At 52.0% G+C, this 23,489-nt stretch overlaps 3 protein-coding genes across 5 annotated transcripts in view; 2 read left to right on the top strand and 1 right to left on the bottom strand.

Moving 5' to 3' along the window:
• Nucleotides 1-12: 12 nt before the first annotated feature.
• On the top strand, nt 13-3,335 carry cldn34a (claudin 34a). Its single transcript, XM_028961641.1, has one exon. The coding sequence runs from the start codon at nt 1,105-1,107 to the stop codon at nt 1,864-1,866; it is 762 nt and encodes a 253-aa protein (XP_028817474.1). The 5' UTR covers nt 13-1,104; the 3' UTR covers nt 1,867-3,335.
• A 1,177-nt stretch (nt 3,336-4,512) lies between these two features.
• Nucleotides 4,513-5,527, bottom strand: LOC114769564 (claudin-22-like). Its single transcript, XM_028962696.1, has one exon. The coding sequence runs from the start codon at nt 5,473-5,475 to the stop codon at nt 4,807-4,809; it is 669 nt and encodes a 222-aa protein (XP_028818529.1). The 5' UTR covers nt 5,476-5,527; the 3' UTR covers nt 4,513-4,806.
• A 1,402-nt stretch (nt 5,528-6,929) lies between these two features.
• Nucleotides 6,930-23,489, top strand: part of wwc3 (WWC family member 3) — a 23,746-nt gene continuing 7,186 nt past the window's right edge. For all 3 annotated transcript variants that reach the window (XM_028961885.1, XM_028961884.1, XM_028961882.1), the window contains exons 1-10: nt 6,930-7,268; nt 17,139-17,248; nt 18,014-18,217; nt 18,465-18,541; nt 18,916-18,995; nt 21,138-21,267; nt 21,495-21,623; nt 21,739-21,812; nt 22,477-22,725; nt 23,329-23,418. In XM_028961885.1, the coding sequence (XP_028817718.1) occupies nt 7,120-7,268; nt 17,139-17,248; nt 18,014-18,217; nt 18,465-18,541; nt 18,916-18,995; nt 21,138-21,267; nt 21,495-21,623; nt 21,739-21,812; nt 22,477-22,725; nt 23,329-23,418 (1,292 nt within the window). In that variant the 5' untranslated portion in view covers nt 6,930-7,119. The remainder of the gene's footprint in view (nt 7,269-17,138; nt 17,249-18,013; nt 18,218-18,464; nt 18,542-18,915; nt 18,996-21,137; nt 21,268-21,494; nt 21,624-21,738; nt 21,813-22,476; nt 22,726-23,328; nt 23,419-23,489) is intronic.

Here is a 23,489-nt window from a genome sequence, read left to right as displayed (position 1 = left end):
CCTTGTGGCGTTGTGTTGTTTTTTTTTTTTTTTAATCTAGTAATTTATTGTAGCCCTTTTAAACCTGTACCTTGTAGCCGGTTCCCCTTTCTTACAGCATTACGCCATGTGATGAGCGCAGACAGCCGCGCCCTTGTAAAAAAAGAGCCTTGCCTTGTCTATAAAATACCAGCTGCCTTCCGCCCTGCGCGTCCCGGCCTCCGTCTGTTCCCTCCGCACTTCGTGTTCCGTAGCGCCATTTCATTTTTATTCACCGGCAGGCTGGAGACCTGGTACGTTTTCTGGTACGTGATCAACCACGGCACTAAGGTGTAATATTTAACTTTCCGTCCACCCGCGGCTGGCTTGTAGGAGAGGTTCTGACACGTGGTGTGAGGACACAGCAGGTAGCAGGCTGCGATGGTGACCTTGCGTGTGTCGTTATTTATCGTGATCTAAACGTAGGCGACGGTGAAACACGATTGGTGGATGTTCTGGTCGTTACGGACCATGTGATGCAACGTTAATGTTAATCATCGTCATCTTAGATCATTTTATTGGACTGATTACATTGCCCCGCCCTTGTCATTACCAAGCCCTGCCCTCCTGACCTCTCCCAGCCGCCGGAGTGGCGCAGGCCCCGCCCGCCTGCCGGGGGGCGGAGGTACAGGCAGGTGGATCATTAACCCCGGGCCGTATTTACTCCGCTCCGGGAGCGAGGACTCGACAGGAACCCGCCACCGAGGACCCGCCAAGGTACAGACGTTCCGCTCACGAGATGTAGAAGCACCGCGCCGAGTGTGCGCGGAATGTTCTAGACTTCCGAAGTGATCCTCGGATCCACCTTCCTGGTGCCGCTCCAGGCGTTCCCGAGCCCCTTTCCGGCACAGAGATTAGAACAGGAGGAAGAGCGGTTGTGTTTGTTTAACGTCAGTCCTGCTTTTTACGGAACTTTACCAGGCTGGTGATGAAGCACCGGCAGCGAGATTACTTAGCGGCGGTAGACTAGCCTTCTCTCTGCTTCCCTACAGGTCATGCCACGTGGGACTGTCACTTTATCCCAGAGAATGGACCTTTGACCTTCAGCCCCAGCGATGGATTGAGTTGGGCGTGGCCGGCTCGTCCATGGCGTACCTGGCGCACACGGGCCACCTGCAGTTCGTGGCGCTGGTGGTGGGCGCGCTGGGCTGGATCCTGATCGTGTCCTGCGCGGGAATCAACGACTGGCGGCTGTGGCACGTGGCCGACCGCACGGTCATCAGCTCGGGCGAGGCCTGGGTCGGGGTCTGGAGAGCCTGCTTCGACAGCCACGCCCTCGGCGCCAGCCAGATCTGCACAGCCATGAGCGTCGGCCAGCCCTTCCTCCCCACCGAGATCGGCGTGGCCCAGGTGCTGCTTATGGCCGCGGTGGTCCTGGGAATATTTGGCAACGTTGCCGCCGGATGTGCCGTAAGGAAGGTGTACTTCGGCCTGGACAACCCGGCCAGCATCAAGCGGGCCTTCCCATTGGCCGGGGCTCTGTACTTAACTACCGCGGCATGTTCCCTCGTACCCGTGTTCTGGAACATGGCGTCGGTCCTGACCAATCGCACGATCGACTTCCCCCCGGACTTCCATTTCCCTCCGGCCCCAGTGAGACAGGAAGTGGGCTCGGGCATCGTGATCGGGATCGGCGCGTCGGTTATGGTCGCCTTCAGCGGCCTGGCCTTCCTGAGCTACAGGTACCCCGTCCGGACGCCGGGCGCCAAGGAGGAGCTTGGCAACGCCAGACTGCGGGCCCCGCCCGCGCTCCGAGCCATCTCCGAAGGCCGAGAGGACAAGGAAGGGACGGATAATCCGGCCTTCGAGGCGGAGGAGAACCATACCGGGCTCTCAGAGTCAAGATGATTAAATGGTGCCAAAGGAAATATTCCTATAATTCCCTTTTAATTCAAGCATCTCTGCATTTATTTATCGCCCCATCCACACAACAACACTTTTCTCTAAATCAGTGGGTGGTAGTAGCCTAGCGGGGTAACACGCTCGCCTATGAACCAGAAGACCCAGGTTCAAACCCCACTTACTACCATCGTGTCCCTGAGCAAGACGCTTAACACTGAATGTCTCCAGGGGGGGGACTGTCCCTTTAACTACTGATTGTAAGTCGCTCTGGATAAGGGCGTCTGGTAAACGCTGTAAATGTAAGGAACATTATCCGAAATGCTGTCGTCCACACGGAGACACGGAACGTCCCGAGTGCTGTTTTAACTCCACTCCACACCTGTAGGTGGCGCTGTAACTCCACTCGTTCTCCATCTTCGTCTTTTTGGTAGATATCTTGTAGCAGTCTTTTCCCGTTTTAGAGAAGAACGATCTTGTGTGTGGATAGGGCCTTAGACGTCGATGAATTGCGTGCGCGATCCAGAACCCCCACCTTACAGGTGAACCCCGACCCCCCCCATGGACCCTTCCCACCCCCACCAGGAGCCTAATGAACTCAGCCGGAGCTTCTCCGCGGGGGTCTTCCGCCTCCTGCCTCCCCTCCAGACAAAAATGTAATCTGATCAAAATTAAAAGGGAATTTGGCCATAAATCCTTCTGAGAATTTACATGGATTTCTGTTGTTCTAAATCACACAATAAACTGAGTAACAGTAGTTCTGTTCTACGCTCTGTGTGTGTGTGTGTGTGTGTGTGTGTGTGTGTGTGTGTGAGAGATCGCTGTACGCTCTACTGAGACGTTTTATTGGTGACACGTCACCAGTCCAGCACCACAGCCTTGACACCGTGGAGAGATTTTAATGTTTTCCTATTTAATTCCTATTTATGGGCAGGTTGCCCTGGCGACGGGCAGGAATCTGTTTGTGTGCTTTAATTAAAGCTCCGCCGTCTGATCTCTGGGTTCTGCCTGGAACTGTGCGCTGCTTTGTTCAAGGCCCGTCCTGCTGAAGCCTTTTTGAAGAACTGCGACCGTCCTGTTCCGGGGGTGGCTGGACGGGACCAAGCCGGGACGTTTGATGTCGGAAACGCTCTGATGTGGAAGAACTGTTGACTTGCTGTGTTTCACCCTGGTGGGCTTCCATCATGTAGTAAATCATTACAGACACTTCCACCTGAAGAGACGTGCTCAAGATAAGTCTTGATGGGGGCCAAGGGTTGGCGCAGTTACATGTGTACGCTTTTATCAGTTTAATTTACATATATATAGATATATGATGACCATGCCAAGTCCCCATATAGTCACCATAAATATGGTTAATGTGTAATAGTGTTTTATTCTTGCAAACTGACCTTAAATGCAGTACTGTGGCTATCCCATGAATCCCATTCATGAGTATAAAACGAGATCTACATTTGCAATAAACGTTTTTTAATAACCCTTTGCCAACGATTATTGATTCGTGAACGTGTTGGATTGGTGCAGTCATGGACTTGCACAGGTGATGTTCTGCATCACCTCTCCTGGTTCCAGATCACGGGAGCTGACGGGTGGGTCAATGGCCCGTTCGTGCCATTGTCGGTGCCGCGGTTGTCTAATCAACACAACAAAGTCAAATCCGTCATCAGCCTCCGGAGTGAAATGCGTCTGCAGTCGGACTTGTTTACGCCGGGCCTGGATGGCGACTGGGCATTTCCCGTCTTCAGCGGCGCTTTCCACCAGGAACATAAACACCATTAACGCCAATCGTCTCTGGCATCGCCAGGAAGTGGCTCGTCTGCACCGTTCCCGAGCCCCCGGCTGCGCAGTCGGCGCTGTCTGTGGATATCTGCGGTACGTCATCAGCCGATTTTACCAATGAGGGCTGACACACAACCTGCAGGAAAGCGGAGAGGCGTCCCCCTATTGTTCTAAGGACAGGTAACAATGGGACGGCGTGTGCCGAGGAAATGTATAAATGTGGAGTCCCACAGGAGTCAATCAGAGGGCCTCGGCCACGTTTCCTGAAACATGCTCCCGCTCGGCCTCGCTCGGCAGAATTTGCGGCCCGTTTTAAAACCGTTTTAACCTTTTACGCTAAATGCACGAGCGCTGCGTGTAGACGAGAGAAGGAAATGCCTCCGCGGCGGAGCTGTGCAGTCACGCTGAGTGAATTCTTCACAGGACGCGTTCATTAAATGCAGCTTACGCCCCAGACCGTCGAGGGGCAACTCAGGAGCAATTAGGCTCTTCTCCGTTCTCCGGGGGGGGGGGGGTACTGTTCCCGCCCAGATTATTGTTTTTCCTGCCCGGTTCCTCTCGGCTGTGCCACGTTTATTTATAGCTCAAGTCGAGCTTTTTCACGTTCGATGGACGCGAAGGTAGCACTTGGCTTATTGTCCAGCGGGTCCCCGCGTCCCCACACTGCCGACGTCCCGCTTAGCATTTCCGAGAAGCCGGATCCGACCGCAACCATTACGCCAATCAGTCTAATTGCTGGCGTATTTACTGCAACGTCCTGCGCTAAAGAGCGGAGACGGTGCAATTGCCAGCAATTACCCCCCAAAAAAAAGAGGCCGAAACCGGCACCGGCGGGTTTCTCAATGCATGCAGATCATAGAAAAAGTCAGAAGGCAGCACGTTTAAACACTTTTATATAATTTCAGGGTGTGAGTACACTGGACGTGTGTGTGTGTGTGTGTGTGTGTGTGTGTGCACAAATGGAGAAATCGTGATTACACAGCGGCTTCTGCTCAGGGTTCCAGTAAGACTTCACACGCCACACAGAAGTACAGGCAGATCCGTCGAGATCTTTTCAGCAGAGGAGCACACGGAAGCAGGAGACCGCGAGAAGGTGGGACGTTTAGACTATTCGAAATGCTCTATACACAAAATGCGAGTTAAAAAGAGGACGGAGACGGCCTGCCGCGCTCAGACGTACGCCGCGTCTTTGCCGGGGGAGGCGTGCCCGGTCCTCCTTTCCTGCCTTTGATGGTGGCGCGCCGGACCAGCTCCGCCGCGGCGGGACCCGAGGCACGAGGCGCACAGGAGGACCCCGGCCACGAAGTGCAGGAAGCCCGCCGCCCAGCCCACGAAGAGCGCCTCGCCCAGGTCCCAGCGGGGCATGACGGCCGGCGAGGGGTCGTTGTGGAACCTGCTCACGACGATCTGGGCGAAGAGAGACGCCGGCACCACCCCCAGCACGCCGGCGACCATGCAGAGGGCGCCGCCCGTGCCCTTGGACACCTTCTTGGCCCACTTGCTGTCGGGGCTCTGGCAGCTCTTGACGCAGCTCAGGCCGGGGACGGCGACCAGCAGGCCCAGCAGGCTGAGCGTCATGGACAGGCACATGAGCAGCCGCGCCACCGTGATCTCGCGGGGGAGGTCCAGCAGGCTCTCGTAGGGCCGGCACTCCACGCCGCCCAACTCCTGCACCGCGCACATCTCCCACAGGCCCAGCTCGATGCTCTCGGCGACCAGGATCTCGGTGGAGCGGATCTGCCACTGCGACATGAGCGTGGTGGCCAGCGAGCAGAGCCAGGCGGCGGCGCCCAGCAGCACGCCCAGCACCTCCAGCACGCCGGCACACGGGTTGACCATGGTGCGCCCGTCCGACTCGCTCTGCGCCTCCTCGGGCAGCCAGCACCGGTCTGGGGGAGGGAGAGCGAGCGAGAGAGAGAGAGAGAGAGAGAGAGAGAGGAAAACTCAGAGGAGGAGGAGGAGGTCACGGGCACTTCGACATTTCACACCCCCTCTCTCGCACAGGCGGCCAATCAGCGCTCACATGCCTCTCCTCAACCGGCGTCAAGGGCGCCTTTTACTCCGTGGCTCCACCCTGCTCGCCCGGCCTGGCTTCATCTGCTCTGTCAAGGGTGGTAGTAGCCTAGCGGGTAACACACCTGCCATGAACCAGAAGACCCAGGTTCGAACCCCACTTACCACCATGGTGTCCCTGAGCAAGACACTTAACCCTGAGTGTCTCCAGGGGGGGACGGTCCCTGTAACTACTGACTGTAAGTCGCTCTGGATAAGGGCGTCTGGTAAATGATGGTGGCAGGAAAGTGTGTGTACGGGTTGAACTGGTGACTGGCTGCTTAATCGCCCCCCCCCCCCCGGCCAAATTGGCAATGTGCTGATCACACCAAGGAGGCTTCGAGGCCTCCACAGTGAAACACTTTATTTCATGCGCTGCCTTTAACCAGAACGACAGTAAACGACCGGAAAAGGTCATGAAATATCTTTTTACATGTAGACTTCAAGCAGCACATTTAAATGTCCGACGGAGGTGGAAAGTGCCGTTTAGCGGCGGGTGATGGCAGGGGGTGTGAGCACAGGGCCGGGGATTGAAACGCTGCGCAGCACCAACCAGCAGGTGGCGCCAGAGAGCCGAATTTCACATTCGCACCTGGATCGCGGTCACCAGGAAAGCAAGTTTTATTAAACGCTCCAGAAACGTACATTTCTCCTGGAATGATCCAATACCGTACCATACCATAATAATTTATAAAGCACTTTAACACAACACGACCAAAGTGCTGTACATTAAAAATTTTATTTATTTATTAAATTACCAAGAACAGGACAGACATGGGCAAAACATTCATTAAAAATAAAGAATAAAAATAAAACACAACTAAATAAAATAAGAGGGAACATGCAGCCATTTGAATTAAACAAGGGGTCGAATTAAACAGAAAACATTTGAGGCAACATAGTAGTTAATGGGATCTTTATATTCATATGTATTAGATTTACATTTACGACTCACAATCAGTAGTGACAGGGACAGTCCCCCCCTGGAGACCCAGGTTTGGGCTACCTAGGCTACTACCACCCCTATAATGGTCTATAATTCATTTTATTTACCTTGTTTGTTTAGCCACTTTAAACGAGTAAAGTATTAGTTCTTGAAGAATATTTTATTGAACACTCCTGGAAAAAAAGAACTCATTGTAGGCAGAGTGTAGACGAGCGTGTGTCCTGCGGTGGAGCTTCGGACCCCCGAAAAGTGGTGAAAGTGCCGATTGGTCGGCGGCGCGCTTTGATGCCGCCGCGTATGCAAATCGGCGCCGAATATGGAGGCTGCGGGACGGACGCGGCGCGGAGACGCGAACATGGAGGACTGACGACGCGCCGCGGATGCGCCGTCTCGCTCGGGCCCGGCGGGCGACGCGGTAAAGCGAGTCGCGGCGGCGGCGGCGGCACTTTTTTCCCCCCCCCGGAGGAGAAAAAAAAAAAAAAAAAATGCCCCGGGCGAGCAGCAGCGGCCGGCGGAGGGGGAGCCCCGAGCTGCCGCTGCCCGACGGCTGGGAGGAAGCCCGGGACTTCGACGGCAGGGTCTTCTACGTCGACCACAACACGCGACAGACGTCCTGGATCGACCCCAGGGACAGGTAACCCCACCCCGGCTCCGTGGGTACACTGTTGCGCTCGGTCCTGTTACCTTTGACCCCCCCCCCCCCCCCCCCCCCCCCCCCCCCCCCCCCCCGCCCACTCCGGAGCTTTCTGGATTTATTTTAATCCTGTTTTATTTCATTTTACATTTACAGCATTTATCAGAGCGACTTACAACCAGTAGTTACAGGGACAGTCCCCCCCTGGAGACACTCAGGGTTAAGTGTCTTGCTCAGGGACACGATGGTAGTAAGTGGGGTTCGAACCTGGGTCTTCTGGTTCACAGGCGAGTGTGTTACCGCACTAGGCTACTACCAGCCTTGTTTGTTTGCTTGGCTGCCAGATTGTGGTTCTCCTTCACGCCCCCCGGCCCGTAACAGTAGACGCGATGATCAGACTTGGACTCGGAGTAAAGTGTTCGTGCTTTTCAGAGTCCTGCGGGGTTGAATGAGGAAGATCAGCAGGTCTCCACGCTGGCCTGTGCACAGTAAGAAAGCTGCGCCCTGACACGTTCTTCTGTCCCGTGTCTGACCTCAGCTCGAAGTCAACGTTCTGCTCGGCGCAGGCCGCCGGGAGGAGAAAGAGCGGATTGAACTGCAGCTCCCAGAGTTCCCTGTAAGAAAAAATGCGAGGAATGTCAGCCGGGCCGGTGGGAAAAGCGGCGAGGACGGCGCCGGGCTCTCACTCGCGGCCATTAGACTGGGCCGGTGCTCTCCAGACTGTCACGTTGGTTCTGTCTGCGGATCGGCCCTCTGATGCTTCCCCTGGTTCCCCTCCGTACGGAAAATGTCCGGGTTTCATACAAACTCGTACTCTGGGGACGTGGCTGTAAAGAAGCGGGCAGCCGCTCCACGTGGTCCTTCACTGAACGTCTGAGAATGGCAATTAAAGCGCTTGTCGGTGAACCGCGTCTTCATCAGGGCATCAGGTGGAGAATTGTCACCATCATCGTCCTGATCGGTGGTGAGGCGGCGCCTTCACTCGGTGACCCGCCGACTCGAGCGAATCCTGCTCGGGAAATCGAGGCCGATTTTATACACGTATCTCATGGTCAGACGACGTCTTTCACTCCCGCTTCCTTCTGATGATTTTTTTACGTCTGGTCAGTTACAGAAATGACGGGATTTCAGGCCGTGAAGCAACTCTGTGGTGACGTCTACTCATTGTGCTGCTGTTCAGTAGTAACGTCTACTCTACTCGGGTTTTACTCGTGTTCAGTAGTAGCGTCTACTCTACTTGGGTTTTACTCGTGTTCAGTAGTAACGTCTTCTCTACTCGGGTTTTACTCGTGTTCAGTAGTAACGTCTACTCTACTCGGGTTTTACTCGTGTTCAGTAGTAGCGTCTACTCTACTCGGGTTTTACTCGTGTTCAGTAGTAACGTCTTCTCTACTCGGGTTTTACTCGTGTTCAGTAGTAACGTCTACTCAACTCGGGTTTTACTGCTGTTCAGTAGTAATGTCTACTCTACCCGGGTTTTACTCGTCGAGTAGTAACGTCTTCTCTACTCTGGTTTTACTCGTGTCGAGCAGTAACGTCTACTCTACTTTGGTTTTACTCGTGTCGAGTAGTAACGTCTTCTCTACTCGGGTTTTACTCGTGTCAAGCAGTAACGTCTACTCTACTCGGGTTTTACTCGTGTCGAGTAGTAACGTCTTTACTGCTGTTCAATAGTAACATCTTCTCTACTCTGGTTTTACTGGTGTTGAGTAGTAACGTCTACTCTACTCGGGTTTTACTCGTGTCGAGCAGTAACGTCTACTCTACTCGGGTTTTACTCGTGTCGAGTAGTAACGTCTTCTCTACTCGGGTTTTACTCGTGTCGAGCAGTAACGTCTACTCTACTCGGGTTTTACTCGTGTCGAGTAGTAACGTCTTCTCTACTCGGGTTTTACTCGTGTCGAGTAGTAACGTCTTCTCTACTCGGGTTTTACTCGTGTTCAGTAGTAACGTCTACTCTACTCGGGTTTTACTCGTGTCGAGTAGTAACGTCTTTACTGCTGTTCAATAGTAACATCTTCTCTACTCTGGTTTTACTGGTGTTGAGTAGTAACGTCTACTCTACTCGGGTTTTACTCGTGTCGAGCAGTAACGTCTACTCTACTCGGGTTTTACTCGTGTCGAGTAGTAACGTCTTCTCTACTCGGGTTTTACTCGTGTCGAGTAGTAACGTCTTCTCTACTCGGGTTTTACTCGTGTTCAGTAGTAACGTCTACTCTACTCGGGTTTTACTCGTGTCGAGTAGTAACGTCTTTACTGCTGTTCAATAGTAACATCTTCTCTACTCTGGTTTTACTGGTGTTGAGTAGTAACGTCTACTCTACTCGGGTTTTACTCGTGTCGAGCAGTAACGTCTACTCTACTCGGGTTTTACTGCTGTTCAGTAGTAAAGTCTTCTCTACTCGGGTTTTACTCGTCGAGTAGTAACGTCTTCTCTACTCTGGTTTTACTCGTGTCGAGCAGTAACGTCTTCTCTACTCGGGTTTTACTCGTGTCAAGCAGTAACGTCTACTCTACTCGGGTTTTACTCGTGTCGAGTAGTAACGTCTTTACTGCTGTTCAATAGTAACATCTTCTCTACTCTGGTTTTACTGGTGTTGAGTAGTAACGTCTACTCTACTCGGGTTTTACTCGTGTCGAGCAGTAACGTCTACTCTACTCGGGTTTTACTCGTGTCGAGTAGTAACGTCTTTACTGCTGTTCAATAGTAACATCTTCTCTACTCTGGTTTTACTGGTGTTGAGTAGTAACGTCTACTCTACTCGGGTTTTACTCGTGTCGAGCAGTAACGTCTACTCTACTCGGGTTTTACTCGTGTTCAGTAGTAACGTCTTCTCTACTCGGGTTTTACTCAGTAGTATTCAGTAGTTCAGTAGTATTAAGAATATTAATGACCTGCTCTGTACAGAATAAGTAAATGAAGTAATTGTCGTGTTTAATTGTCCTGTGATTGAGAAGGTAATTGTGGAGGGTCCGACTCCGGTGTTGAAATGAGAAGTTTGGGATCGGTGCTGTGTTTGGCCGCAGCTCTGACCTGCTGAGTTAACGATGGCCGGCGATGGTCTCGGGGCCTGTGAATGATTGGCTGCGGTGTAGAATGCGGGTTAGCCTGGTGCGTGGGCTGCTTGTCTGCCGGTTTCGGTTGCCATTGCCGCGTTGTTGTTGTGGAGGACTGGAATCCGGATAAGAAAAACCTGATCTGCGCTCATTATGTGAGGTGACAGGAGGCTGAAGAAGTTCACGCTACAGTCACAGCGTGCAGCCTGGACGGGGAAACGGGAGCAGGAAGGGTCCTTCGGTACGGATACACCTGCTCTGGAGACAATAGCCACGGCACACACGCTCTGTTTAAGACTTGCCGTTGGTGGATGCACTGCATCGAAAAGTCCATGACAGTTGATTTTTATATGGAACAATCTGGAATATATCCCTGCCGGGCCTGTAAAGAACGCGCTTTGGTGGGTCGGGGCGTTCGGCAGCCTGCCAGCAGTTGTGGTTGAGCCGGGACGCTGGCGGAGTGTTCAGGTTTTATGCGACGCTGTCGATGCTTGGCAAGTTGTCGTGAAAAGTGGAATTTGTGTGTGAATTGGCTGCACGGCCACCTGGGAAACCGCTGGAGCCGGAACCCCTCCTGGATGTAGAGTAGTAGTAGTACTGTAGTGAAAGTGATTGTTTCTGTCATTGTGATCCCATCTACAAGGGGACCTCAGTGGCATCTTCGCGGTTCGGGATTTGAACCTGGGCGGCCACCACTACCCTATAAATACGTGTGTATGTAATATAATATACAGTACAGGCCAAAAGTCTGGACACACCTTCTCATTCAACGTGTTTTCTTTATTTTCATGACCATTTACGTTGGTAGATTCTCACTGAAGGAATCAGAACTATGAATGAACACATGTGGAGTTATGAACAAAAAAGGTGAAATAAGTGAAAACATGTTTTATATTCTAGTTTCTTTGCTCTGGTTACTGCTTTGCTTCAAGAGGTCGTCACCTGAAATGCTTCTCCAACAGTCTTGAAGGAGTTCCCGGAGGTTTTTAGCACTTGTTGGTCCCAGTGGGATTCCCATCTTGACCCATCTCAGCTGGGTTCAGGTCCGGTGACTGTGGAGGCCATGTCATCTGCCACAGCACTCAATCACTCTCCTTCTTGGTCACATAGCCATTACACAGCCTGGAGGTGTGTTTGGGGTCTTTGTCCGGTTAAAAAATAAATGATCCTCCAACTAAATGCAAACCGGATGGGATTGCACGTCGTTGCAGGATGCTGTGGTAGCCATGCTGGTTCAGTGTGCCTTCAATTTTTAATAAATCCCATCACACCTCCTCCTCCATGCTTCACAGTGGGAACCAGGCATGTGGAATCCATCCATTCACCTTTTCTGCGTCTCACAAAGACACGGTGGTTGGAACCAAAGATCTCAAATTTGGACTCACCAGACCAAAGCACAGATTTCCACTGGTCTAATGTCCATTCCTTGTGTTTCTTGGCCCAAACTTAGCAGTGGACTCCTTAGCAGTGGTTTCCTGCCAGATATTTGACCATGAAGGCCTGATTCACGCAGTCTCCTCCTAACAGTTGTTCTAGTGGTGGGTCTGCTGCTAGAACTCTGTGTGGCATTTATCTGGTCTCTGATCTGAGCTGCTGATAACTTGTGATTTCTGAGGCTGGTGACTCGGATGAACTTGTCTTCAGAAGCAGAGGTTACTCTTGGTCTTCCTGTCCTGGGTCGGTCCTCATGTGTGCCAGTTTCGCTGTAGCGCTTGATGGTTTTTGCGACTCCACTTGGGGACACAATTAAAGTTTTTGCAATTTTCCAGACTGACTGACCTCAATTTTCTTAATGTAATGATGGTCACTTGTTTTTCTTTAGTAAGCTGATTGGTTTTCGCCATAATATGAATTTTAACAGTTGTCCCATAGGGCTGTCGGCTGTACAACACAACTGACCTCTGCACAACACAACTGATGGTCCCGACCCCACTGATAAAGCAAGAAATTCCACTAATTAACCCTGATAAGGGACACCCGTGAAGTGAAAAGCATTTCAGGTGACGACCTCTTGAAGCTCATCGAGAGAATCCCAAGAGTGTGCAAAGCAGTAACCAGAACAAAGAAACTAGAATATAAAACATGTTTTCACTTATTTTACCTTTTTCTGTTAAGTACATAACTCCACATGTGTTCATTTGTAATTTTGATGCCTTCAGTGAGAATCTACCAACGTAAATGGTCCTGAAAATACAGAAAACACATTGAATGAGAAGGTGCGTCCAAACTTTTGGCCTGTACTGTACAAACACATATATAACAGATATATTTGTGTATTCACAATACCAACTATAATTAAAATAATCACCCTATTTGATTGTTTTCAATTTCTTGCATAATTAAACATTGAAATGAAGTGGTAAGAAGTTCCAGTCTCGAGGTCCTGATGTCAGTGATCTGTAGTGATCGTTCAGGTAAGAGTCCAGGTCTCTTCTCTCTCCACTGGATTTTATTTATTTTTTTGTGCCTGAGGAATGCACACCATGTCAGGCATGCTTTGCCCTAAAGCTCGGGGCCTCTGGTCCCCCGGCGGCCCCACAAAAAGCTGCCCGGTGGAGGTGGGTCCCCACGTGTTCCTCCTCCCAGACCACCTTTACTAGCTGCCGATTGGCTGTCCGTCACGTTGTCGGCTGGTGGTTCACCTTTAGAATGTTCTCTTTGTCGATTCTGCTCACTTCTCCCGGCCTCATTGTCCAGAACATTCCATCCTCCCTCTTCCCTCATTCACTGCTGAATCCTGACACAGGAAGTCGGACAATTCAATGACTCGGACGGGGGAGAGGATTCCATGCGGCTACAGAAATTGCCGGTGGTGAGGATCTGTTCCTCATAGTAGAGGAGTCCCAGTCTCTTCCCTTTCTGCTTACCCACCCCGACCTGGCACCAAGTGACCCGGTCATCGATTCCTTTGTTAAAGAGGCTTGGGGTCATGTGACACTGTAAAAGTCACAGGTCTTCGGTTCTTCGGTTCTTCTTTGGCTATTTTAGATTGGGACCTGTGTTGGTTCTGGAGAATCCTCCCGTACTGATGAGCAGAACCTCCAGACAGAGACCCCCAGGTGTCCTGCACGGGTACTTCAGCTGACGGGCCGAGGCGGGAAACCGGATCCCTTGTCTGAAACCAGGCTCGGCATTCCCGCGCCGACTGTTATTTAAGTAGGTGTGCCCATGTGCTCATGTGTAACACCAGTCGCGCCAGGAATGTCAGCGGAGCGGGACGTGAGCTGAGGCCGTACCGCCGCGGCCCGCCTCCCGGAAGTCTCGCACCTGCGTCTCGGGGATGAAGAGCGGTGAGATGCGGCGCACCTCCGGCCCACGGCGGCACACCAGCACTCTCCTGGGTTTATTCCCACCCCTGTGTGTGTGTGTGTGTGTGTGTGTGTGTGTGCGCATGGAGGGCATGATGTGGCATGCCCATTTTAAAGAGAAAATTCCCGCTGAGACACACGTCTGTCATAGACTTCTGGGAACAGAATTCCGGTATTTTTACAAAACACGGAACCAATCGGAAAAGCACAAAAGCTGAAGCCTCTGTCAGGAACGCCGGCATGTTCCCATGCGCCGGGGTCGACGTTCTAAATGTGTCCGCAGACAGGGATGCCACGGCCCAGACGCTTATAGCAGCCCTATTTCCATAAGATGCGGGAGATAATGGAAGGAGGGGACGTCCGACTCCGTCCGACGTGCTCAGCTGCCGGAGCGCCGCCCCGGCCCCTCCGCTCCGCATGCATGGCATTCCACCCAAACTTGTTTTCACATCTCTGCTTTTAACCCAGAATGGAATTTTTGGACGGGCACTTGTGGTGCAGGGAAAAGCTGAGACGTGTGTGTGTGTGTGTGTGTGTGTGGCAGAGCTAACAGAGGAACAGTGTTTGTCGCAGAGGCTCGGCTGGCTATTTGTGGTGCGGTGTTGAGATTTAAAAAAAAAAAAAAAACGAGGCTTTCTGGAGTTTTGTGTGATGACCCTGTCCCCAATGTGGGACCGTGGGACTCGCTGGCCTTCACACCCCCCAACGCTTTCCCTCCTTGGGCATCGGTCATGAGCAACACGAATCCATCTGAACTCCGTCAGCACCGTGCGTGTCACCACATGGGATCATTTGCCATAAAACATTCAAACTAGCAGGTTGACCTTATTAACTAGCTTGAGACGGTCACCACACTCACCACACTCACCACACACTAGTGCATCTTTATAAATGATGAAATGTAATGGAAGCTGTCGTTTTTCGTAATTAAATTTAGAACGATAAGCCTTCGGACATTCTCTATGATCTACATGTAGAGCTAAATTTACATTATCCAGAGCGACTTGCAGTCAGTAGTTACGGGGACAGTCCCCCCCTGGAGACACTCAGGGTTAAGTGTCTTGTTCAGGGACACAATGGTAGTAAGTGGGGTTCGAACCTGGGTCTTCTGGTTCATAGGCGAGCATGTTACCCGCTAGGCTGATGAATTTGATAACGGTGCTTTAAGTATAGAATATTTTTAGGGGATCTTGCGTTAGAAGGGTCATTTTACGGAGTCACGCCGTTTAAAAACCCGCAGGCCAAAGGTCGCCAATCGCCGTGGCAACCAAGTCTGCAGATTAAACTAAAGGGGAAGAACTTCCGCAAAACGAAACGGCGCCACGGTCAGAGTGCAGAGTGGCTCTTCGAATCTATTAGCATCCTCGCCGACCCGCCGGGAGCGGGAGGAGGAGGAGACGTCCGTCTCGGAGCTGCTATAATTAACTTGAACTGGGAATATTATTTTTAGGGGAGGCATTCTGACGAGGAATGCGGAGACTGTTGTTCTGAAGCGTCTTAATTTGTGGCCGGAATGCCGCTGCGGCCTTTGTCGTCCGCAGCGGCGGCCGGAGTCGGAGCGGCAGAGCGGCCGGCCAGGCGAGGTGCCGGAGGCTCGGAGCGGCCCGGGGCTCCGGTTTCACATGCCTTTCCCCAGGCAGCAAAGAGCCTGAGGAGGATAGAAATATCCAGAACCGATTATTATAGAATTTCAAAATGCTTCACACCAAATGAGCTTTTCTTATTTTTACCGTAAACAGCTGGCGCCAGCAGCACTTTAAACGTTAAGTAGCGGCCAGTGTCCCTTCAAGTGGACTTCCAGTGGGCACGGATTATTCCTGCCCGGGGTCGCCACTTCACCACCTCCACCAGAATCCCCCGAGACGGTGAGTGAGACGATGGTGAGATGGTCAGAGAATATGGCCTCAGGAGAAAAGGCCACATCTCAGGTGGATAGTTGGGTGGTGGTAGCCTAGTGGGTAACACACTCGCCTATGAACCAGAAGACCCAGGTTCCAATCCCACTTACTACCATTGTGTCCCTGAGCAGGACACTTAACCCTAAATTGCTCCGGGGGGGGACTGTCCCTGTAAGTCGCTCTGGATAAGGACATCTGGTAAATGCTGTAAATGTAGTTGATTCTGTGTTTGTGGGCGGGGCTGAGGAGTGTCAGCGGGGGTTTGTGGGGCGGGGCTGCTCTTGCTTGTTGTTAGCTAGTCCTCAGAACCCTTAGTGGGACGTCCCGGTCCCTGGTGTGTGTGTGGTGCCTGTGACACCAGTCGGCCAGGCTTGGGATGCGGTCACAAGACTGCGCAACAAACCAAACACTGAAAACCCACTTATCCCCCCCGAACCAAGTCTGAGAGAAAGGCAAGTTTCTCTTTCTGTTCTGTTTCTTTTTTCTCTCCCTCTTCCTCCCTGGGGGGGACGAAGAGCAGCTCGATAATGTTCCTCTGTTCCTCTCCCTCGGACGTCACACTCCCCGAGCCGCACTCCTCTCGTCCACCGCCGTTTCTCCCAGGGCCTTGTGTTCCTTCGCAATTTCAGCCGTAACTCAACCAAACGTTCTGCAGTCCAGAACGGATCCCGAGTCGACGTTCATCTGCATCTCATAAAAGCCGCATCTGATACAGCTGCATGTGGTCTGTGGCAGGAACTGGAGGGGGAAAGATCTAATAAGTCCTCGTCAGAACCACATCGCGGGTTCCGGTGTTTGGTTTTCTGTACCGACCCCCCCCCGCGTCCCTCACCCGCACCGCGCCTGCTCTGAAACGGACCCGTTTCAGGTACTGGCAGCCGTCCCGTCTTTATCAGCTAGAAACACACAAACAATTCGGTGTCATTACTAATAACTGATATTAGCTGATATTGGTTGGTTAGTTTGCGAAGAACTTGGGCGCGTTGGGCCGCCTTGAACTGTTTCTGCAGGTTGAAGGTCAGGTGATGGGACCCCTACACGAACCATCTGAAGCGGTCAGACCTGCGCTCTGTCTCGGGCTCCAGGAAGGATGTGCGATTGTGCGGGTTAGCGGACCCGCTCGGGGTCTCGCGGCGAGGCGAGGAGCTCCACTTCCTGTTGACGCCGTCCGTGGGACCGGGCGGTTCCGTGCGCTTTAGAGTGCGGCCCTACTGCGGCGTGCTGGAGTGTGTGTGTGTGTGTGTGTGTGTGTGGAATGTGTTTATGAAGTCTCTCCTCCACCGCTGTCTCGGTGACACACATTTTTAACCCAGAGGTCAGGTCAGCAGACGTTAAGTGACTGAACGTGTGTTGGTGGAATTTTCTCTTTCTGCATTTCTCACATGCCAGCGTGGGGTTATTTATTTTTCTCCCTCCTTGTCTGAGTAGATGGTGACCTGTCTGGGCTGGAGCCTTAAATACGCATTATTAATGCTTATTATAAACTCGGGAAGCAAAGGGAAATCACCAGAACCGCTGCCGTCTGGTGTTGTTAACGTTGGCGGGGCGAGTTCAGAAACGTGGGTGTGGGCGTGGCTCGACCTCTGACCCCCGTTCTCTCTGCGCAGGATAACCAAACCCCTGACCTTTGCTGACTGCGTGGGCGATGAACTTCCTCTGGGCTGGGAGGTGGTGTACGACCAGCAGGTGGGCGTCTACTACATCGACCACATCAACAGTAAGTCCGCCCACACGTCCCCCGCCCCGCCCCTCCCCGTTCCCGCCTTGCAGTTTTCTGAGTGAAAGGCCACCGCGCGGCTCAGAGGAAACCAGATCCAGGTGCTAAACATTCTCCACCTGGCAACCCGGCTGTGTGTGTGTGTGTGTGTGTGTGTGTGTGTGTGTGTGTGTGTGTGTGTGTGTGTGTGTGTGAGACTTGAGAGAATGTGTGTGAACTGTACATCATTTCCATTCCTGGCATGCACACACACACACTCACTCTCTGCATGTGATGCTTTGTCTATTGTTGACTCCCCCACACTGATTCACCAGCGTGTCACACAGACAGCGCTCACCTCTCACTGCTCTGCTCGGTCGCTCTGTGAGGTTTGTTCACACGCTTTAGGGGGAAAAAGGTTTGTTTTTCTGGAGGGAAGTGAGGTGAGTGGACCTGGTGTCCACACATCCTGTCCAGAGGTCACAGCTGAGGGACGTGATTGGCCCTCAGTGACTCCGGTGACCAGTCACAGTTAGAATTATGGTGTAAAGGTCTAGAATGAGGAAGTAGGGTGATCGTGAGCTGTCAGTCATGCCTTCAGGCTCCTCCCCTTTATCAACTTTGATTATAAACCATCATTAAAGTTCGTCTTCGGGGTGTCAAATGTAATTACCATCAAAATAGGGTGGGTGGGTAGTTATTTCCTCCTCTCCTGCGTCCAGGTAACTGGGAGGGGTCGGGCTGTTTCAGTAAACTGTGTGTAACCGTGGCAACCTGGCTGTGCAGAGTCGACGCAGATCGAGAACCCGCGGACGCAGTGGCGGCAGCAGCAGGAGTGCATGCTGAAGGAGTACCTGGTGGTGGCGCAGGAGGCGCTGAACACCAAGAAGGAGACGTACCTGGTGAAGCAGCAGCGGCTGGAGCTGGTCCAGCAGGAGATGCAGCTGTTCCACCGTCTCACGCAGGAGGACACGCGCTCGCTCGTCAGCTGTGAGACACACACACACACACACACACACACACACACACACATTAATAACACAGTCACAAGTCACACTCCTCTTCCTCGTGACCCCGCCCCAGACCCCCAGCTCATCTCCGGGTGGATGGGTGTTGGTACAAAAGTCCCTCTGTCCCAGGACACCTTATCCCTCCTTGCAGTGTGTGTTGTGGTGGTGTCTGTCAGATGGGAGTTGAATTTCTCTCTCTCTCTCTCTCTCTCTCTCTCTCTCGCCAGCTCTCTCTGGCTCGTCTTCAAATGCAAAATATGACCCTGACCAAATCAAGGAGGAAATCGCCTGCAGGCGCGAGCGGGTAAGTCGTTACTGCCGGAGAACCGGAGAACAATGCCTCCCACGTCAGGCCGCTGGCGACGCTGGCGTGGTGGGAGGGGTCGGTGTGATCGAGGGTCCAGCCCCCCTGTGTGTGTGTGTGTGTGTGTGTGTGTGAGAGAGAGACTAGGCCCTGCTGTACTGATGACTCAGCAGAGTCCCTAAGCCCATTGTGTACAGCTGGCTGGCCTGTGCTTCATACCATCCTGTGTGTGTGTGAATGGGACTGTTTTTTTTTTTTTTTTTTTGGCTCTGTGATGTGTACTTGTGTGTGTGTGTGTGTGTGAGAGAGAGAGAGAGAGAGAAAGAGTGTGTGTGTGTGTGTGTGTGTGTGTTGAACTGTATTTTTGTTCACAGCTCTCCAGGCTGAAGCAGGAGCTGCTTCAGATGAAGCAGGAACTTCAGTATAAAGAGATGGGAGTGGAGACCCTACAGGAGTGAGTCTTACACACACACACACACACACACACACTCCCCTATACAGTCACATGCATCCTTATAATAAATATTAAATTACTGATTAAAACCGAATTTTTCCACCCACCTGTAACACTCTGAATAGCTGTTTGTGGGTGTGATCTTTATGCCCCGCCCCCTCCAATTTCCTTCACCACCATCATGGTGTATTTACAGTTCTGCTGTTACCACTGTTTTTTTGCTTTGGGTACACGTGTGTGTGTGTGTGTGTGTGTGTGTTTCATACACTGATGTAACCACTGATGTAAGACGTTTCTCAACATGTTTGATTACTGTGGTTAAGTTCAGGGTTGATTTTAGAAAATGCACTTGTGTGTGTTGTGTATTTTTTTGTGAAGTATAGCGGACATATGAAAACCGCTCTCCCTCTGTTTATGTGTGGATCTTTCTTTGTGGAATGTAGCTCCACCTTTGTGTGTGTGTGTGTGTGTGTGTGTGTGTCTGCCCGTTCTGGAAAAGGAGACTCCACCTCAGGAAAAGGATGCAGCAGTGGAGCTGGGAGCCGAGGCTCGGAGGGAGGGAGGGAGGGAGGGAGGGAGGGGAGGGGTTGTTCGAGCGCAGCTTGAAAAACACAGATATCTGGCAGCAAATTCCTGCGCACTTCCTGTATCCCAGCGGGCCTTATCTCACCGATAGGATGCGAGTCCACAGGCTCCCAGAATAACCCGGAGAACACAGGGACGTATTCACTTTTACCCAGAATGCAGCCGGGCCCTCCGAGCTCCGTTTCAAGCCCCGATTGTCCTCGGAGCCACACAAACAAACAAAGAAACGAGTCCGAGTGCGGAGTTCCCCTCCGAACACGCGGGGACATCGGGGGACGGGGGGAGGGTCTTTGTCCAGAGCGGCTCTCTGTGTGAAAGTGAGAGAAAGACAGAGGGATATAAAGTATTTGTTTACTTGATTATTCATATTCGCGGATGCTTTGGAGGCCCATTTTACCCAGAATTCAGTTTTTTGTGTAGTGTGACCATTTAAAAGATATTTTCTGACCTTTGCACTAGTAAAAAAAGTTGAGATCTGCAGTCTGTGGATATTTTTGTCCTCGCAGCCTTTTTGTCCCTTTGGGCCGTGTCCATTCCAGTCACAGCTGAAGGGGCGGGGCTTCTCAGGATGGGTGGAGTGTGCCCGGCCTGGTCTGGTCTGGGTGTGTTTGTGTTTTCTGGGAGGACTGGGTGGGATGGGGGTGACAATGCCGGGTCTGTGTGAGGAGGGAGAGGCTGACCACACGCCGACGCCATTACCTGCTGATGAGGGAGGAGGGACATGTCTCCGGAAAGGGCACTTTGCACATTTTATTCAGCGTTTGGTCCAGCTCTGTCAGGAAAAATTGTTCTCTCCATCTAATTGGACAATTTCGTGTCCCGCAGATTGTCTGGATTCTCCATAATCTTGACCCTGTGGTTGGGCTCGATGTACTGGTCTTTTCCTTTTTTTTTAACGCTCCGTCCTGCTCCTTCATGGGAACGAGTGTTCCAGCATCTTGCTGCCACCACGTGGTCTTCTGATCTGAGATTCATGCAGGACTGTCAGGGCTGGTCAGGAGCAATGTCCAAATGACCTGATCGTTTACTAATCTGCCCAGTTTCTGAAGGACTAAGAACAGTTCATCCGGTGATAGAAGATCCTCCGCCCGGCAGGGTATAATATGCATTTTATTTTATGTTTGGTGAATAATTACTAATAACGTCACGTGTATAATGCAGTCCAGACATGGTTCTTGTTCTGCTGGTGTTTACAGCATTAAAACACGGTTGGATTTGTGCACCGTTCTGGGTTCCTGTTTCATTCGCAGGATTATTGGACCTTTAGAGAGCCGAAGCTGGTGGAACCAGGAACGGTAATATTCTAGCGCCGTTCACCTTTTCTCCTAAAGGACGCCTGCGGGCTCCAGGTTGTAGCCCGTGCCGCTCGGTTCTTCACTCGGTTCCTCACCTGGTTCTGCGTGTGCAGAAAAACAGATCTTTTAGCTGTGATCAGAGCCGTGTCAATTATTTTTCAGAGCTGCAACCTCTGGTACTGGTTTTTGTGTATGGAGATGGGTGGGGGTGGGGGTGTGTGTGTTGCTAATGTCTTGTTTTTGTTCATTTTGTGCATTTCAGGATTGACAGAAAGATGTCTAGCAGTCACACCAACTACAAGCTGGACGAAGCCCAGGCCATCTTCAGCGAGCTGCGGAGCATCAAGAAGGCCATCAGCACTGGCGAGAAGGAGAGGCTGGACCTCATCCAGGTCTGGTCCCCACTCGGCTCTCTCAGGGCTGTGGAGATTTCAGATGTTATGGATTCCACCTTGTCTTAGCCAAAATTCCATCTGATAGGACCTTGCCTCAGACCTGATACTCTAGCTGTGTTCAGTAGCGCCACCTGCTGTCACCTCACCCATTCGTCCTGACGTTGTGAAGCCGGTGGCAGAGAAGGACGCGGTTCTGACCCTCTGTTCTGTGTCCCTGTCTGCAGAGCCTGGCCAAGCTGACGATGAACTTCCAAAGCAGCCTGTCGCCCGGTGACTCCGCGGCGCCGCCGGGCGACCCGAGTGGTCTGCAGCAGTTCTGTGACACCGGGTGCCAGACGGACCTTGTGGGCGAGGTACCAATCCGAATCCCCGACCTGCCACGCTCCCATCTTTAATCATTAGATCAGATCTGCTTTTTTGGAGCTGTGTGTGTGTGTGTGGACTCATGTTCCTCTGTTCCTGTTCCAGTGCGGCTCTCAGGATCTATCTCCGTTAGTCGACCGAGTGCGGCTCAACTGGCAGTACGAAGAGGCCAAGAAAAAGTGAGCGTCGCCCGATACCAAACCACTCCAGTAGCTGATGCACAATTCGTTCAGGAGGGGTTAGGAGGGGTTAGCAGGGCGGAGGACTTCCACCGTGGTGGAAACATCTCCAGGTTCTGAGCAGTGATGCGAGTCACAGTGTCTCAGAATCGTAAACTGCAGGATATTGGGGAATGTAGCCATTAATAGAGGCGCGAATCTTCGCTGGTCTCACGATTCGATTCGATTACGATTATCAGTCGAGGCATTGGTAATAAATCGAATCGTGAGACCAGCGAAGGTTAACGACTGCAAAAAAAAGAGTATGGCGCTCAGAAGGACGTTCATTTCGAACGTAGATGTGGACAAGCCTGACTCCTACCTGATCATAATTTTTATACCTCTGCCAGAAAATCACCAAGCAACATCATCATGATGCATCGATTATGAGATTAATTTCAACGCCCGTGGTTGTTAGTGGTTTCATCATCATCATCATCATCATCGTCGTCATCAGGCTTTTTACGAAACATGCGTTGCCGTGGCGATGTGTCAGCCAGCTGTGACATCAGAGCCGAGCTGAGCGAGGGAGACCTGTGGAAACTGAGCTACGCGACTCCACGCCAAACCCTCACCTGGCCTCGCAGATCACCGGCTGACTTGTTCTACCTGTCCCGACTTTCAGGGTGTCCGGCATACAGCACCAGCTGGCCCAGCTGGACGGCGAGAGCTGGACGGGCCGGGCGGAGGCGGACCGCGACCGCGACTTCCTGCAGCTGCTGCGCGAGAAGGAGGCGCTCCTGCAGGAGATCACCCTGCTGGGTCAGCAGCAGCGCCCCCCGGAGGCCTTCCTGCAGCTGGAGGAGGAGCGCCACAGGCTGGAGGAGGAGGTGCAGCGGGCCCAGAGCAGCCAGGGCCAGGGGGCCAGTCAGAGGTACAGGGACACTTTTAGATGAAAACCTCTAGGCTTGGTACCGTGCTGTAAATTTCACAGCATTGGGCTTGATCGGTTTTCGTATTATTTATTCAGTATTTTAGAAATTTCTGTAACAGCTTAATCCGTGGTTGCATACACACCGCCGAGACTGCCATTGCAGTTTAGATGGTTTTGCTTAATTGCAGTTTATTGTGTGAAAATTGATGATATTAATGGATGATTTATAATGATCATGACTGGCTGTCTGCTTGACCGGTAGTATTTGTGGTTGTGATGCGGCATCGCGTGCATCATGGGACCTCCCATTCCGCCGAGATCTGGACACCATGAGGGTCCCTCATCCCACCCTGAGATATGGCCTCCACTGTGTGTGTGTGTGTGTGTGTGTGTGTGTGTGTGTGTTGACCACACAAGATGCTTATCGTTCACATTTGAGACATAATAAAATGCTGAGTACAGCTCACAGCCTGTGGTTGTGGTTGGGATGTTGAAGGGTGTGGTCAACCAGCGTGATTTACTCAATTCTTCACCCTCTCTCTGTCCAGAGATGGAGACGTTCTGGGTTTTAGTTTAGTTTTTTTTTTTTTTTTTTTTTTGTAGGGTCCTGCAGCAGGAGAAGAGGAACGTGCTTCTCCGTCAGCTGGAGGAGGCGACGCGGATCACCACCTACCTGCACTCCCAGCTCAAGAGGTAGAAACCAATCAGAAGTAGTCCAGCCAAACTGGCGATGTTGTCTTCCTGAAATTCCACCCCTTGTCCTT

This window comes from Denticeps clupeoides, chromosome 19 (assembly GCF_900700375.1).
Source record: "Denticeps clupeoides chromosome 19, fDenClu1.1, whole genome shotgun sequence".
Lineage (NCBI taxonomy): Eukaryota > Metazoa > Chordata > Actinopteri > Clupeiformes > Denticipitidae > Denticeps > Denticeps clupeoides.
Note: the sequence above shows the minus strand (reverse complement) of the source record. Positions and strands in the feature narration are given on the sequence as shown.